At 40.4% G+C, this 17,483-nt stretch overlaps 2 protein-coding genes across 6 annotated transcripts in view; both read left to right on the forward strand.

The window, feature by feature from the left end:
* The first annotated feature begins 6,591 nt into the window (after positions 1–6,591).
* LOC307038708 (uncharacterized protein) lies at positions 6,592–13,267 on the forward strand. 5 transcript variants are annotated; one of them, XM_079680326.1, is made up of 15 exons: positions 6,592–6,682; positions 6,874–6,916; positions 8,437–8,658; positions 8,734–9,212; positions 9,303–9,366; positions 9,579–9,728; positions 9,914–10,032; positions 10,118–10,241; positions 10,365–10,439; positions 10,560–11,024; positions 11,135–11,300; positions 11,385–11,509; positions 11,609–11,917; positions 12,943–13,127; positions 13,239–13,267. In XM_079680326.1, exons 10-14 carry the CDS (start codon positions 10,731–10,733, stop codon positions 13,012–13,014), a joined length of 966 nt encoding a protein of 321 aa, XP_079536452.1. In that variant the 5' UTR covers positions 6,592–6,682; positions 6,874–6,916; positions 8,437–8,658; positions 8,734–9,212; positions 9,303–9,366; positions 9,579–9,728; positions 9,914–10,032; positions 10,118–10,241; positions 10,365–10,439; positions 10,560–10,730; the 3' UTR covers positions 13,015–13,127; positions 13,239–13,267. The 5 variants fall into 5 exon arrangements, with proteins under 5 accessions (XP_079536452.1, XP_079536449.1, XP_079536450.1 ...); XM_079680323.1 differs by lacking the exon at positions 10,365–10,439 and having other exon boundaries at positions 8,734–9,019; positions 9,120–9,212; positions 10,760–11,024; XM_079680324.1 differs by lacking the exon at positions 10,365–10,439 and having other exon boundaries at positions 8,734–9,019; positions 9,132–9,212; positions 10,760–11,024.
* Positions 13,268–13,628: 361 nt separating this feature from the next.
* Positions 13,629–17,483, forward strand: part of LOC307038707 (myosin heavy chain, fast skeletal muscle-like) — a 28,886-nt gene continuing 25,031 nt past the window's right edge. Inside the window, exons 1-3 of the mRNA XM_079680321.1 lie at positions 13,629–13,790; positions 13,891–13,957; positions 14,070–14,201. The gene's annotated coding sequence lies outside the window, so the exon portion shown is untranslated. The remainder of the gene's footprint in view (positions 13,791–13,890; positions 13,958–14,069; positions 14,202–17,483) is intronic.

Below are 17,483 nucleotides of genomic sequence, written 5' to 3' on the forward strand. Positions count from 1 at the left end.
CATTCTCATTGAGTATTTTACAAAGAGTGAAACAGCGCCCCTCTAGATGTTATGGTGAAACAGTAGATTGCACTCTCTGTTGCGAGAGGAGGCCAGCCGAAATTTGCTTCCCTTGGGGAAAAAAAATGGAGGGATTGACCAATCAGATGAGGTTCACGTCATGCCCCTGCCAACCTGTGATTGGTCAGGGCCATGCCAAGGGAAGCCAGAGGCGGCTGGCTTCCCTTGCCTCACAATCCAATCAAATCGCATCAACTTAGTGGTGCAGTGACGCTTCCCAAAAAGCGTAAGTAAGCTGCGCTCGGTTTCCCTCGACAAAATAGCAATGGGATTTCTCCATAGGATAGCTCGAAAAAAGGTCAGTGGAAAACGAGCCTGTTAGGTAAATGCACGTTTTGTTCAGTCGGATAATTTCCACATGTCTACCCTACTTGTATAATTTTCGAATCATAAATCTAATCGATAGAAGATAGATAGCGTCACTGCACCACTCTCACCGCCGTTAGAAAGTAGCAAGCAACTGAAGCAAGTGCAATTATGGAGGGTGGAGATTCGGAGTATTTAATCAAAAATAATTGTACTAAACTTCCGCTGCAGCAGCAACAACAAATACAATCTGATGACAGGCCAATGCCCGAGGAACAAAAGAGTGAACCGGACGTAAAACGTTAAAGGTCTCCTGATTTAGTTTGTGAATGAATGCTTATTAGAGTTTTGGCTGGAGAGTGCGTGCGGACCTGTCGGTCAGATAACAGGCGTTTGTAAGTCCTGCATCTGTATGATACAAATGTGTGTAAAATGATACCGGGCGCTGTAATCACTCATCTGGTTACGTTATTACATTGACCACCACACCCCCCCCACCCCAAAAGAAAGGACGTATTATTGGCTTCCCCTAATTTTTTCCCCACGCCACGCTACTGGTATGATGATGCATCTGCTGAGACCTTGGTTTCTCTGTTTGTGTCATACACGGCTAGCACTGGTGAAGATATCAGAGAGTCTTTCAGATCTTGGAAGGCTCTGGCCTGATCGATGCCCCACAGCCAGCAGTTTTTTTTAGAGAGCAGGTCTCGAAGTGGCTTGTCTCGCTCTGCTAGCTGCGGTATGAACTTCCCCAGCTGGTTGACCATGCCTAGAAAGCTCCTCAGCTCGCTCACATTTTTCGGCTCTTCCATTTTCCTTACCGCCTCTGTCTTGCTCGGGTCTGGTCTAATGCCGCTAGCAGTGATCACATGGCCCAGGTATGTCACCTCCTGTTTGGATTTGTCGCACTTTTCCACATTCAAGGTGATTCCTGCCTTTTGGATCTTCTCCAGCACAGCATAAAGACGAGCGTCGTGCTCCTCCTGTGTTTGGCCCCACACCAGTACATCGTCCATGTGACAGACAACCCCCTCTAGTCCCTCGGTTACCTCAGTTGTCATCCTGTTTTGGAAATGCTCAGGGGCTGAGGCTATGCCGAAAGGTAGCCGGTTGAAGTGGTATCGGCCAAAGGGTGTAATGCACGTTGTGTACTTGGCTGAGCCTTTTGTTAAAGGTATTTGCCAAACCCCATGTTTGCATCCAACTTGCTGAATATTTTGACTCCAGCCAGCTTTCCCAGTGTTTTTTCCACTGAAGGTAGAATGTACTTTTCTCGACACACAGACTCGTTCAGTTTAGTTAGATCCACACATATGCGAACAGCCCCTGTCTTTTTAGGCACCACCACCATGCCAGCGCACCAATCTGTTGGCTCCTCAACTCTGCTGATCACCCCCAGGTCTTCCATGCTGGACAGTTACTCTTTGACTTTGTCCATCAGTGGCAGTGGAATCCTTCTAGGCGTCTTCAGAGAAAACGGTTGAGCCCCTGGTTTCAGCTTAATGGCATATGGCTGCCGCACCTCTCCAAGACCGCTGCATACTGTTGGGTAATTAGTCTTTAGCGTGTCCATAGTGACGTTGTCTAGTCGTGCCACTAGCTTCAGCGCTACACTGGCAGGCCTCCCGAGCAATGCTGTTTGCAAGTGTCGAATGACATACACATCCTCCATAAGTTCTCTCTCTCCTTTCTTCAGCAGCATACTAGCAAAGCCCACTACGTCTAAAGGATTTTTCCCTTGACCCCAAAGTGGCTTCCTTGGCTTTTGAAGAGCTGGTGGAGCTTTGTGCTTATAGACCTCCTTAAACACGGAGTGAGGAATGACTGTAACATCAGCCCCAGTGTCAATTTTGAACTGCACACTTTTGTTGTTAATGTCAATGTCTGCCATCCACGGATCATTGTCGGCCTCAATGCTGCCTAAGAGCAAGCTTTCCTCTTCTTCATTAATCTCATGCACGCTTTTAGCTGCTTTACACACACGCATATAATGTCCAATTTTCCCACATGCATGGCATTTTACATCCTTGGCTGTACACTCAGTCTTTACATGTGAAGGAGAACAACCACAGTTATAACACTTTGCATCATTACCCTTGTTGTACTGTGGCTTGGCTTGGTAGCTATTAGCAGATTGAGCTTCGTTTTTAGCATATTTGCTACTGCTCTTAAACACTCTGTCCACTAATTTAGCGTCACTTGCCTCAGTTCTATTGTCACCTCGCAGAGAAGATTGTTGCCGTTTCACCTGTTCACTCTGCCGAGCCATGGTAATAGCTTTTCCCAAGGTAAGGTCTGAGTCCAGTTGCATCCGTTCAGACAGCCGCTTATCCGTCAATCCGACAACAAGCCTGTCTCGAATGAGTTCATCATGTAGCACGCCGTAGCTACAATGCTCCGCTAGTGCATATAGAGCTGTGACGAACGAGTCCACTGGTTCACCTTCTCCCTGTCTGCGCATATTAAACTTTGCCCGCTCATATATGACATTTTTCTTGACAACGAAGAAGCCTTGAAAGCCATCCCGCATACCTTGGTAAGTGTCTCTCTGAGCCGCTGTGAGAGTCAATCCACGTAAAATATCATCTGCTTCATCTCCCATGCAGTATATCAATGTGTTGACTTGATTCTCTTCTGAGCTACTGTTCAGATTACTTGCCAGGCGAAATCTCTCGAACCGCCGTATCCATTTGGCCCATTCCTGCGGTCTTGAAAAGTCGAAAGGCTCCGGTGGCTGGATGCTAAACGTAGCACTCGGTCCCGCCGCGGGTCGCGCTGCATCTCCGTTAGCATTATCGTCTGCCATGTCCTCTTTCTTCCCTTTTCACCGTCAATTGGCTCCAAACAATACTTTTTCCCAGTCACACTCCACGTACTGTCGACAGGACTTCTGACACCATGGCATGTTGGTCAATAATACACGTGAGTTCAACTGTCACAATTACGTGTCTCTTTATTGGTAGCTCACATGCTAGCACACACCTAGCTCACATGCTCCGTTACCCGAACATGTCGTCTCCGTATGACGTCACTGAACCGTGCCCGTAAGGATTCACTCCTATTGGCTAACACGCACACATATATACAATAACACCACCGTCGGGACATTGAGACAGGAAAAGCTGCACAGCTAATTGTAGAAAAAAAGGAGACTGGTTAAGTGGTTAATTATTTGCAAAACCACTAAACGAGCCTTCTGTGAAATATGCAGATTTATTGCTGTCAAACGGCTTGTAACTTTCTCCAAATGTGGAGATGACAGCTTTGTAAATTTCGGAGTTAATAACTGGAAAAAGTGCCCACGCCTCCTGGACAGCCACGAAAAGTCTCATTTTTACAGAGTTTGTTCAAACAAAGTGCGTAAGTGCATAAATGAATGTCGTCTTCTTCTGTTTGCTTTAATACAGTAATACAGTTTTATTCACTGCCATTAAATTGAACTACTACAAGGAACCCTGTTAATTATGTGCAGTTATTTCACGACTTTTAATATATACACCTTGAGGGGCGCAGAGGCATGACAGGTGGGGTGCGAGAGACCAGGAGGAAACATTGTTATTTATAAAAAAGAAAAATGATAGTTTGAAAAATTATTGATTTGAAAATAATATGATACAGTACAGTACAATTACGTCTGGGTCTCTGTGTTTCATTCAAGCTTGACTCTGTGTGTGTGTGTGGAACGAGCCATTTTGTGTGCGTGCGTGAGCGAGCGAGAGAGAGAGAGCGCACCGGTACCGGAGATTGTTGTTGTTAGCCTCTGGTGCTAGCGAGCTATGCTAACGGATATAAGGACCTTTTTCAACAACAAGGTGGAGGAGAGTCCTCTCCTGTCAGACTGAGAGGCTCAGGTGAACTAAAGGACTCTAAAGGAGTGTTTCGATAGTTAACTTTAGTCTAAGTTATCTCAGTGGGTCTCAAACGGTTTGGTCACGATTAATGTAAATAACTATTTCCACGTTTATATGATCATTATAGTTATACAAAAATAAGAGAATAAATGAAAAACAGGTTTGAAATACTATATGACAGTAAAAAAAGAAAAAAGTTTAAAAGGGTGATTTGTAAAATAGCCATAAAGAAAAAGAAAATCTGTTTACAGTTCTGTTTCATATGGGTGTTGAGAGATGTATCCATAGATCTCTTAATTTTGCTCTCAAAGTGCACCAGATTGATGCATTTAACTTCAATATTTAAAAACAAAATCTTCCCTGGGGAGCATGCCCCTGGACCCCCCTATGTGAGGTCCACGCACCACCTATAAGAATAGTACTTTACCCCTGCTTACACCTGTAAGCCGTGAGCTGATTATCGAGCCTTCATTGTAACTGTCACACTGTGTATTTGCGTGGGGATTGTTGCAGTAGAAAATTCCACTGTAGCGACCGGTACATTAATGGGAAACCCTAAATGTTTGAGCACCCTCTATGAAACGTCAAGCTACCCCTTAGCGCCGCCACTTTTTGCCAAATATCAGCATTTTCTTTGCAAAGTAGCAAAGTATTATAACTTATTGTTCGAGCAAAGGGATTGCACAATTGTATTATGTTTTTTTTTCTTTTGAGCACACAGACTTATGGAGCATTGTTTTATTATCACTGTTCTAGCAAAGTGATTTTTTTTAAGGAATGCTCATGTTCATAGTGATGTATTTTAATAAATGTTAACTTGGCCCATTAGGTGACTATTTGTGTTGGGGGGGCCCGACTTTTTTTTTTCACATGACAGAAAAAGTTTGAGAACCACTGCTGTAGCCACAGGCGGAGTGATTACCACTCTGTTAGTGCCTGTCGATTTAGCATTTCTTTGACCATCACATACACACGCACTTTTTGCCCCCCCCCCACTTCTGAAATGAATCCGGGGCCTGGCCTGACCTCTTGCCCCCCCCCTTTGCCACCCCATGTGAAATGTTCTATAACCGCCATTGCCTTCTCAGTACACCAACACCTATCTAATTACATTGAGCTGGTGTAATGAGATAGACACAGCCAGGGGCCGCCAGGGATTTTGGGCCCCATGAAAAGATATCACATTGGTTACTTAAAAATGTTTTTCTTAATGTTCTAAAATTGTTTGGGCCCCTGTCAGTCACGGGCCCTTAGAATCATCCTAACTTTTCACCCCCTTACGACGCCCCTGGACACAGCACGACAAGGGTGAACGTTCGAGAAAACATGTTTTAAAAAACACATTAACTCAAACATTTATGACAAAAATTAAGGATTCATGGGCTTGCTCTCAAGGCAGGAAGACTTGTACAAACTGAGCAGTTAATGCCATTCTCTTATGTTTTCCCCATTAGCGGGACATTAAGGAGCCAGCACAGATTTTAATGAATTAATAGGCAGTAATGAGCATAGATGAATAGGAAAACATTTTCCCCTTTTCAAAGAAGCCTAATAGTTTATCTTTAGTAGATGTTAGAAACACTGATTAAATACATTTCTTGACATCCAAGTCAAATCTCAAAGCAGTGTCATGGCGAAAAAAAGAAAGAAAAACATACAGTATGTATATTATACAGCTTACAGTATGTTTCCTATTGCTTAAAGCATTCCTTTTGGTAGGAACATTCTTTTTAATTTATCAATAGACAGTCAACCAATCCACGGCGAGCCTTGTAACCTCCCACTCATTGATGACATGCCCACTTCTTTCACCTTTTTTGGAAACTACTCAAATAACATGATGGAGTATAGCAGTGGGTCCCTAACACATGTGGCTCAGATACATCACATGTGTTCCTCATTGCATCTCTAAGTTAGCTGACAACTGGCTCACTCTGACCACTAAATCAAACTCACTCCATGATATAGATATAATATAGGCCTACCCTTTATATATGAGAATCTGTACAAAGAAGAAATTGCAGAGTGTGTAGTAAGAGGCAGTGGCATTTCTTTAAATCATGTACATTTGGTTTATAATACAATAATAATGTGCAATTCTAAATCAAGAATTGTTTTGCTATTTTTATAATTAAAAACATTACATAGTCATTACCCCCTGGGTATATTTTCAAGTTCAAAATAAATATCCCCATTATATTCCAATTTTATAATTATTCAGGATAATGTAGATGACAGGATGTCCACTTTCATCTACCTTAGTAACTTATCACATTACATAAGGAAGGGATTCTCCCAAATGTAGTGTCAGCTAAATATTTTAAATACCTCATGACTCAGCTGTCATCCTTACCATATTTGGCACATCAGTCTGTTGAACTTCTGCAATGTAAGCAAGCCAGACTGAATATAAGGGGGACTGCTTGAGGTAGTGCGGTGGATGACCAGTGGAGTGCCTGCTTGTGGTGAGGGGGTCTTCTCTTATGCATTGCAATTTAAGAAATCTGTACAAAAATGTCATGATAATGTATTTATTGATATTCAAAGCAATATTTTCTTTCCTCTGAGACAATATGTAATATGTTCACTTAACTTTAAAATTAATGCATGAGTAATATTTTTTCCTGCACTAATGAATTATTTTCTTTTTCATTAGGTTTGTGGAATACGACATTCTTTTCACAAGTGGGAAGAGTAAAGTATGTACAACTTTTACCATTCATTTTACTTTTTCAAGTGTTTGTTGTTTTACATCAGTGATCTCAGGTTTTAAAATGTAAAAGCTAGTGTTAATTTTGTTGTTTACTTCAATCAGTCAACTTCATTTTATTTATACAGCCAAATATAAAAAATGAGCTTGAATAGTCTTTACAATCTCTACGCCATTTGGACCCCTATAATGGGGAAAAAGGGAATATACCTCAGGAATAGAAACTGAGGAGGGACCTCACGTGACAGACACACATGCAATAGACATTTGGTTTGCAGAGTTGAGCAACTTACTACAATTACAGTAAAGGTCCCTTGTAATGATGCAATGCAATGAAAATGATTATGATGTGGATATACCCGGCTGTTACATTCAGGGTCAAATTGACCCGTTTCAAAGTTTGAAAATCTAAGAAAATTACTTTCAAGTATTTTTTGTGTATGAAACTTCTTCTACTTACCTTAATTAGTGCAATAAACAAGTACAATTCAAATGGTACATATCTGTATCACAGAGATGGTATTTGGGTCAATCTGACCCGGCAGTGAAAGTGGGGGCTAAAAGGGGTCAGAAATGTAGATACACACACACACACACACACACACACACACACACACACACACACACACACACACACACACACACACACACACACACACACACACACACACACACACACACACACACACACACACACACACACACACACACACACACAGACCAGTGAAAGTGGAGGCTAGAATGGGTCAGAGGGCTCAAATGGGATATACGGTATATACATTGTAAGACAGACAGAGAGAGAGAGACAGACAGAGAGACAGACAGAGAGACAGACAGACACCCCGCACCTGGCAGTGAAAGTGGAGGCTAGAAGGGGGGACACTACCCCACTCGAATACACACACACACACACACACACACACACACACACACACACACACACACACACACACACACACACACACACACACACACACACACACACACACACACACACACACATTCTTAATTGCTGTTACAATAAAATACTTTCAATACAAATCCTTATGACTCATTTGACTTGATTCTAAGTGAACGGGTCAATTTGACCCTGAACAGAAGATTTGTCTCGTCTCTATTTATCAACATCAACCAATTGGAAAAAAAGTTGGGACATTTTAAAAGTAATTTAAAAAATGTTATGTTATGCAAAACTAATGTATTTTATATCAAGGTTTTTCCAATGTAAAAACGAAAATAGAAAAATGTCTTTGAATGTATGTTTTGTGAAAAAAGAGTGACTTATTCTAATGGAACCATGATCTATGAGAGGTGAATAAAACAATTGCACTAAATATTGATTTCATTGAGTAATAAAAGGTACAAACTATGTACCAAAAAAAGAGTTGTAAAACAAATGTATATAACAGGAGGGTTAACTGTTTAGTATAACACCATACAAATTATTCAATGTTCAATGGCATGAGCTGACATGATTTTAAAATCGATGTTGTTTGACTTGCTACCCAGACATAGACCGCAATCATGAGTACAGATGTGGAGATGGCCATGTACGGCAAGGCTTCCATTTACCTCCGTAAACCAGAGAAGGAAAGAATTGAGGCTCAAAACGCACCTTTTGATGCCAATAGTGCCTGCTATGTGTCTGATGTCAAGGAGCTGTACTTGAAGGCAACACTCATCAAGAAAGATGGTGGCAAAGCCACTGTCAAAATACTGGGAACTGAGGATGTACGTATCATTAAATCAATGTGTACAAGGAATTCAATTGGATCAGTTCTCATTGTAACACATTTCCTGTTCTAGGAGAGGGTAGTGAAAGAAGAGGATGTGAGCCCAATGAACCCTCCCAAGTATGACAAGATTGAGGACATGGCCATGATGACCCATCTCAATGAAGCCTCTGTGCTGTATAACCTCAAAGAGCGTTATGCAGCATGGATGATCTACGTAAAACTATTTGCCTAATGAAATTAAAAAATGATGCGGATGTGGAGAATCTGGTGCTGGAAAGACTGTGAACACCAAGTGTGTCATCCAGTACTTTGCAACCATCTCAGTTTGTGGAGGCAAGCAGAGAGACACATCAAAAGTATGTAACTCATGATGATTACAAATCAAGATTCTTTACTTATATCATTTTTCCAGGGATTAAGAAATTTCCTGATAGCAGTTCCAAACTTGATTTATAGAGTTCACTTTAGGATCAGATTATTGCAGCCAATCCCCTGCTTGAGGCTTATGGTAACGCCAAAACTGTGAGGAATGACAACTCTTCTCGTTTTGTAAGTATGGAACAATTTCAACACACGATAGGATACTTTTTACATATTGCACATGTGGAGGGACATTAATGATTATGTCATTCCAAACAGGGTAAATTCATCAGAATCCATTTCCACGCATCTGGCAAACTGGCTATTGCTGATATTGAGACTTGTAAGTAACAATCCTTATAGTGTATACAAACTACTGTAAGTAAGATTTAGCCTGGCTCTGACATGATCAAAACTTGTAGATCTGCAGTATAAAAGTTAGCTCTACTTTTAAGAAGTTATTTATGTATCAAATGACTCAAAATACCAGTTATCCAGCATTTTATAAAAACTGTTTAGCAATCATCATGAAATGATATGCTTGTTTTTATTCAGGTGAGTAACTCAGTGCCTGCCCTGGCCAAGTCTATCTATGAGAGGATGTTCTTGTGGATGGTCATCCGTATCAACCAGATGTTGGACACCAAACAACCCAGGCAGTACTATATTGGAGTCCTGGATATTGCTGGCTTTGAAATCGTTGATGTAAGAAATTCTGAAAATGCTACTTTTCAAGTCAAAATCATTATTATTGCCTGTTGCAAGAGATCATTCTGATTATTTGTCCCAACGCAGTACAACAGCATGGAACAGCAGTACTTTTCCAATACTTTTGTATGGCTTCAACTTAGACATTTCATTAGAATTCATTATGAAATGTGTTTTCTCAGGTTTGATGGAGAACCACCTGGTTATCCACCAGCTCAGGTGCAATGGTGTCCTGGAGGGTATTAGAATCTGCAGAAAAAGGTTTCCCCAGCAGAATCCCCTATGCTGACTTCAAGCAGAGGTATCAGTCGATATTTTAAAATGTGTTTTTAATGAAAATTAATTCAAATAAAATGCTTTCACTAACTATAATCTTTTCCATATAGATACAAGGTACTGAATGCCGGTGTCATCCCTGAGGGTCAGTTAATTGACAACAAGAAGGCTTCAGAGAAGCTGCTTGGGTCAATTGATGTTCCTCATGATGAGTACAGATTCGGACACACACAGGTAAGCACCTTGATTGCATATATGCGTATATATTTCAGTGTTCTTATCAAAAGCTGTCAGTTAATTCCTGCTTGATGGAATGACATCGCCAAAACGTCTCACATTATTGTATTATTGTGACAGAAATTAAGGCCATGAATGAAGGAACGATTAAGACATGAAAGTAGAGAAATGTCGCCCCCAAGGGACCATTGATAGGTATTTTATTCAGATGTAAACGTTTTTTGAATGACTATTTAATTGACCATTACTTGGTTATCATACTGCAAGTCTGACTTGGTTGAAAATAGAATACATTTAGGTTCTCTCTGTATTCAGATGTTCTTCAAGGCTGGTCTGCTTGGTACCCTTGAGGAGATGAGAGATGCAAAACTGGCATCTCTGGTCACCATGACTCAGGCTATATGCCGTGGTTTCCTCATGAGAAGAGAATTTGTGTAGATGACAGCAAGGAGGCATGTTGAAAACAGCAAGTGTGAGTGAAAAGTCATGACATTAATAATAAAGTATATATTTAGTTTACACTGGCCATGGATGAAGGTCTACTACAAGATTAAGCCTCTGCTGCAGAGTGCTGAATCTGAGACGGAGCTGGCAAATATGAAGGAGAACTATGAAAAAATGAAAAGGTACCTGGCTACTGCCCTGGCCAAGAAGAAGGAACTGGAGGAGAAGATGGTTTCCCTTCTGCAGGAGAAGAATGATCTGAGTCTGCAAGTAGAGAGTGAGAGGGCCAATGGCCTTACTGCCAACCTGGACAAAAAGCAGAGGAACTTTGACAAGGTAACACCATTTATTGTGTTTGGTCAAAACACACAAACAATGACATGAATATTTATTTCGCCCTCTTACGTGAACATATCCAAATGAACTGTATGAATTGTGTTATTCAGGTGTTGGCAGAGTGGAAGCAGAAGTGTGAGGAGAGTCAGTCAGAGCTTGAGGGAGCACAGAAGGAGGCTCGTTCTCTCAGCACTGAGCTGTTCAAGATGAAGAACTCTTATGAGGAGGCTCTTGATCATCTGGAGACCATGAAGCGTGAAAACAAGAATCTGCAACGTGAGTTCTACATAATGTAACATAATTGTTTTTTGATCAATTTAAGGTTCAACAATATGATAAAACCCATGTATCTTTCTGCAGAGGAGTTCTCAGATCTGACTGAACAGATTGGTGAGACTGGCAAGAACATCCATGAGCTGAAGAAGTCCAAGAAGCAGGTGGGGACAGAGAAGACTGAGATCCAGACAGCTCTTGAAGAGGCTGAGGTATTTATTTTTCCTGGGAGTTCATAACATTACAAATCATTGACACATATATCAGTGTTTGAAGGCAAAGATGAGTGTTTAATTGTTTGATTTCATTAGGGAACTCTGGAACATGAAGAGTCTAAGATCCTTCGTGTCCAGCTGGAGCTCAACCAGATTAAGGGTGAGGTGGACAGGAAGCTGGCAGAGAAAGATGAAGAGATGGAACAGATCAAGAGGAACAGTCAGAGAGTGACTGACTCCATGCAGAGCACTCTGGATTCTGAGGTCAGGAGCAGGAACGATGCCCTGAGAATCAAGAAGAAGATGGAGGGAGATCTGAATGAGATGGAGATTCAGCTCAGCCATGCCAACCGCCAGGCTGCTGAGTCCCAGAAGCAGCTGAGGAATGTGCAGGCACAGCTGAAGGTATTGTATAAAACACAAGTGTTACATATAATATACAGTTGCAAGAAAAAGTATGTGAACCCTTTGGAATTACCTGGATTTCTGCATAAGTTGGTCATAAAATGTGTTCTGATCTGCACGTTTGAAGTTTGCAAAAGAGCACCTGGATGTTCCACAGCACTACTGGCAAAATATTCTGTGGACAGATGAAACCAAAGTTGAGTTGTTTGGAAGGAACACACAACGCTATGTGTGGAGAAAAAAAGGCACAGCACACCAACATCAAAACCTCATCCCAACTGTGAAGTATGGTGGAGGGAGCATCATGGTTTGGGGCTGCTTTGCTGCCTCAGGGCCTGGACAGATTGCCATCATCGACGGAAAAATGAATTCTCAAGTTTATCAAGACATTTTGCTGGAGAACTTAAGGCCATCTGTCCACCAATTGAAGCTCAACAGAAGATGGGTGATGCAATAGGACAACGACCCAAAGCACAGAAGTAAATCAACAACAGAATGGCTTCAACAGAAGAAAATACGCCTTCTGGAGTGGCCCAGTCAGAGTCCTGACCTCAACCCAATTGAGATGCTGTGGCATGACCTCAAGAGAGCGATTCACACCAGACATCCCAAGAATATTGCTGATCTGAAACAGTTTTGTAAAGAGGAATGGTCCAAAATTCCTCCTGACCGTTGTGCAGGTCTGATATGCAAATATAGGAAATGTTTGGTTGAGGTTATTGCTGCCAAAGGAGGGTCAACCAGTTATTAAATCCAAGGGTTCACATACTTTTTCCACCCTGCACTGTGAATGTTTACATGGTGTGTTCAATAAAAACATAAAAACATATAATTGTTTGTGTGGTTTTAGCTTAAGCAGACTGTGTTTGTCCATTTTTGTGACTGAGATGAAGATCAGAACACATTTTATGACCAATTTATGCAGAAATCCAGGTAGTTCCAAAGGGTTCACATACTGTATTTCGTAAGACTACATTTTGGCATTCATGTACTGTATATGACATGTCTGATCTTTTTCTCACTAGGATGCACGACTGCACCTTGATGGGACTTCAAGGAGCAAGCTGCTATGGTGGATCGTAGAAACGGTCTTATGATGGCTGAAATTGAGGCACTTAGTGCTGCTCTGGAACAGACAGAGAGAAGTCGCACAATTGCTGAGCAAGAGCTGGTTGATGCCAGTGAGCGTGTTGGACTTCTGCACTCTCAGGTGAACAAACCTAATCATTTGTTTCAATAATTCAAGAATCAAATACAATTTCAAATAACATGAATATTAGGCATGTGTTGACTTAGGAGGCTAAATATGTTTACCTTTTAGAACACAAGCCTTGTGAACACCAAGAAGAAGCTTGAGACAGACCTGGTCCAGATCCAGGGTGAAGTGGATGACATTGTTCAGGAAGCAAGGAATGCAGAGGAGAAGGCTAAGAAGGCCATCACTGATGTAGGTTTCAATGTCATGTGTTCTTGCTTGAATTGCAATGGTTTTTCCTTGGTATGTCTAGTTAACATGTTATGCTGTCTCCTGTAGGCTGCTATGATGGCTGAGGAGCTGAAGAAGGAGCAAGATACTAGTGCTCATCTTGAGAGGATGAAGAAGAACCTGGAGGTTGCTGTTAAGGACCTGCAGCACCGTCTGGATGAGGCTGAGAACCTGGCCATGAAGGGTGGCAAGAAGCAGCTCCAGAAACTTGAGTCTAGGGTAAAAAAGATCACACTAAGATTTACATATCTGAAGAAAGACTTTGAAAAAGTCAGGATACTTGAGCGTGAGCTGGAGACAGAGGTTGAGGCTGAGCAGAGACGTGGAGTAGATGCTGTTAAAGGTGTTCGCAAATATGAGAGGAGAATTAAGGAGCTCACCTATCAGGTAAAGTCACTTTTATAGTTAACATGTACAGTACAAATATTATCCTATAAACTAACATTTTAAAATATTAAAACATGCAAATCTAAACGCTCTATCTCAGACTGAGGAGGACAACAAAAATGTTGCCAGGCTGAGGATCTGGTTGACAAATTGCAGCTGAAGAGGCGGTAAGGACAAAACATATATATTCCAAAAATTGGGAACTTGATTCCATGTCTCATTTAATTCACAAAAGATGATTTTAAACACTGAAACATGTTTATATGTCTTGTATTTAAGGAGGAGCAGGCCAATACTCATCTGTCCAAGTGCAGGAAGGTTCAGCATGAGCTGGAGGAGGCTGAGGAGCGTGCTGACATTGTAGAGTCCCAGGTCAACAAACTGAGAGCAAAGAGCTGTGACTCTGGCAAGGTAACCATATGTCGGTTTAGGGCAAACTAAGCAGAATCTTTACATTCACTTCACAAAGCTTTAGCTTTAATTACTATGACATTTACATCCCTATAGTTGATTAAAACTCACAAGAGTAAAGCACAATGAGTGTTTCCCTGTGTTGAATCATATAATATGATATAATTAATGCTGAAATAAAAGCTTAAGCTGTTAAACTTCAATTATGTCTGTCACTCTGGTTTTTCTCTGCTTACTATGAAAGCTAGTTGATGTGAGATTTGAATAACTTTTTTTTACATGAAAATCATGTAAAAGAAATTGACCGTAAACAAAGTTAGAATTAACTTGTTATATAATACAGACTAGAAAATTATGATTGTGTAAACTCCCTAAAATGGGATTACTGAACATATTACAATGTTTTCATCCAGCCAGTAAGCAAAACTGATTTAACAAAAAAAGGCAAACATATTTGACAAATGAAGCGAAGGTTGCATCGGCAGCTATCAAGGAAACAGCTAGAACACATTAAATGTGTGCCACTCAAGTCCCTTTAATGCTAACCGGTAAAACGGGCACAAAAATAGACAAATGAATTACCTAATCCAAGACAAGCTTTCCCTTGTGAGCTATTTTGGGAGGCCGCATGCAAGACTGAGATAGTAGAATACACTCTGGTATCCTCAAACCAAAACTTGTATCGTTGGTAGTTATCTCCATCTAAACCAGCAGCTGAACCTGCTGAGAGATTATTATATAACAATAATATTAATTCAAATCAGGCACACCAAAGCCACACATTGGATAAACCTGAGTTTATATTTTGGATTGACATAAAAGAAAAACTAATTAAGTATGACATTTTGTCCGCTCAAAAACCCAGTGTAAGTGTGACGTGAGCGATTATTTGGAACACTTAAATCTTAAAATAAATGTAACATCTTTGAATGTAAATATTACCAACAGGAGATTGCAAATTACAAAATCTTGTCATTTTATTGGGTAAGTGTTTTTCACCCTTTTGCAAGGGACATTTGAAAATAACTTTTGTCACAAGGCTGACATTCAAAGTGCACGGCATAGAGCCAAAAATGGACTTGAAGATATGTCTGCAGAGTCAGCCGAAGGGTTAATAGCATGACATACTGAGTGTGAATACCACAGCCATATCTCCTACACCTCAACACAAATATTAGCTTTATATTTTCTTCACAATTATTTTCAAAATAAGAATAGCATTCTGCTCCATGTAGCATTTTTAATTAAACAATACGAATGATGGATTATAATGTATGTCTTCTATTTCCTTGAACTAAAGAAACCTATTTTAAGTACTGATTATTGGAAGTTCAGGTTGTGCCTTTGCTGAAGGACACCTGAAACGTAAGATGTGTGTGCTAACAACTAGTGTCACTCACAGAGACAACAGCTGTTATCCTTACCATATTTGGTACGTGTCCCATATTTAACTTCTGCCATGTAAGCGAAACACAAGGATTCCAGTCTGTGTGTATGATAGAAGAGCTCTGAAGCTAATGCCTGAGGTAAAATGATCTAATATGATGCTCCAGACCACACGACTGTTATAAGGTATGCTGTGTAAAACAATAGGTTTTCATTAATTTGGTATTTTGATATTAATCATAAATTAGAAACGTAGTTATGCACACTTTGAACAAATTTTATACATGATCAAATAGTCTCAAATATTTAATCAAATTTAGTTTTTATAAAGTATATTTGGTTTCTTTAAGTCATTACTAGCGCAATGACTCTAGCTCAACGATCTGCTTCAAAATCAGGTACTATACCGTAAATAAATTGCTTTTTTATCTGTTTCCTGTTTATTACAACTCAATTACATTAACTAAGGATGATAGTTGAATTACCAGACTAACCCCCCACTTTGAGTAGACTTAATGAACAGGTGGCAGCAATTGAGGATCTAAGGGTTCCTCTGAAATAGATAGGAGGTTGTGAGGTATATGAGCAGCTGATGTTCCTGGTGAGTGCACCCAAACATTCCATGAGTAATTTGCAAATCGAAAAAAATGTCCCCATCCAGCATGTTATGAGGCAAGTGAATGAGAACAACCTGGAAGTTTTTGCTGAAGACTGCAGAGCTGCAAGAAGTGTGGCAAGAAGCACATTCATAAACCAAAGGGCTTTGTTTACATTGAACTCAAACAAAAATATAAATCTCACCTTATTATTACTAAAAACAGTAATAAGACATACAATTGGGTTTATGCATGCTGCATCACTGCAGTTTCCCGGTTACGATTTGAGTCCTGGAACCTTTGTTGCATGTCAGTACCCTCTCTCCCACATTTCCAGTATCATTAGCAAAAACATTGAAATAATGGCAAACATGCAAGATGGAAAATAAAGTAACAGGAAAAGGTTGAGAAATGCTATTTCCAAATTCATGAACCTAGTTTGCAGGGAAATAAGTCAAGTGAAAAGATCATTTTGGCTTAAAGGCCGTTTTAAATTAATAAAAGGTCTTATAGTTGATGACTATCTCATTGTCACCATATTGTTTTATCTAAGAAACTAATTTAAATGTACATCAAAAATTGGAACAAATAAAAAACAAAACAAACCAAAAGAAAAACTGCATTTCTCAAAGCAATAGTTGGCTAAAACAGGAAGCATGCACACTGCTTTTATAAAATATGAATAATAATAGCTGGTTAAAAGCCCCAATCAAATGGCAAAGTGACTTGTATTCCTTTAGAGCCAAACAATCACCCACGAATACTGATTCAACATCAATAGTATAAATACTTGTGCGGAAATCAGCATAATCTCAATATTTCGGGGTGTCCCGAAGTCAGTAGCGGCGCCAGAGTATTTTTGTTGGGTAATCTATGGTAGGGCTAACCCATACAGTGGTATGGGTATATAGCAATGTAATTAAATACACGCTATATCGCCCCCCTTGACAGTGAAACAGCATGCGTGAGGTTTAGATTATTTCCCTGTCTCAATCAAAATGGAACTGTATGAAATAAAACAGCACATTTGTCTTGTAGTAAATAAAAAGGGATCACTGTGAACGTGACGTATGATAGTACACGTTGAAGATCCAATGTGGATACTGAATGGTGGTTCCGACTGATCTCATCAGTAATGCATGACGCAGACCCAACGTTTCGTTGCTCTGATTGGCTGTAGGTCTAATCAAATTGCATTCGGAGGAATTTTGATCTGACCGCGGCCATGCTGATATTATCACGCCAGAGAATTTCCACACCTTTAGTGTATAAAACTCCCCCACTACTCAGACTATTCCTT

Source organism: Notothenia rossii, assembly GCF_949606895.1.
Source record: "Notothenia rossii genome assembly, chromosome: 5".
Classification (NCBI taxonomy): Eukaryota; Metazoa; Chordata; class Actinopteri; order Perciformes; family Nototheniidae; genus Notothenia; species Notothenia rossii.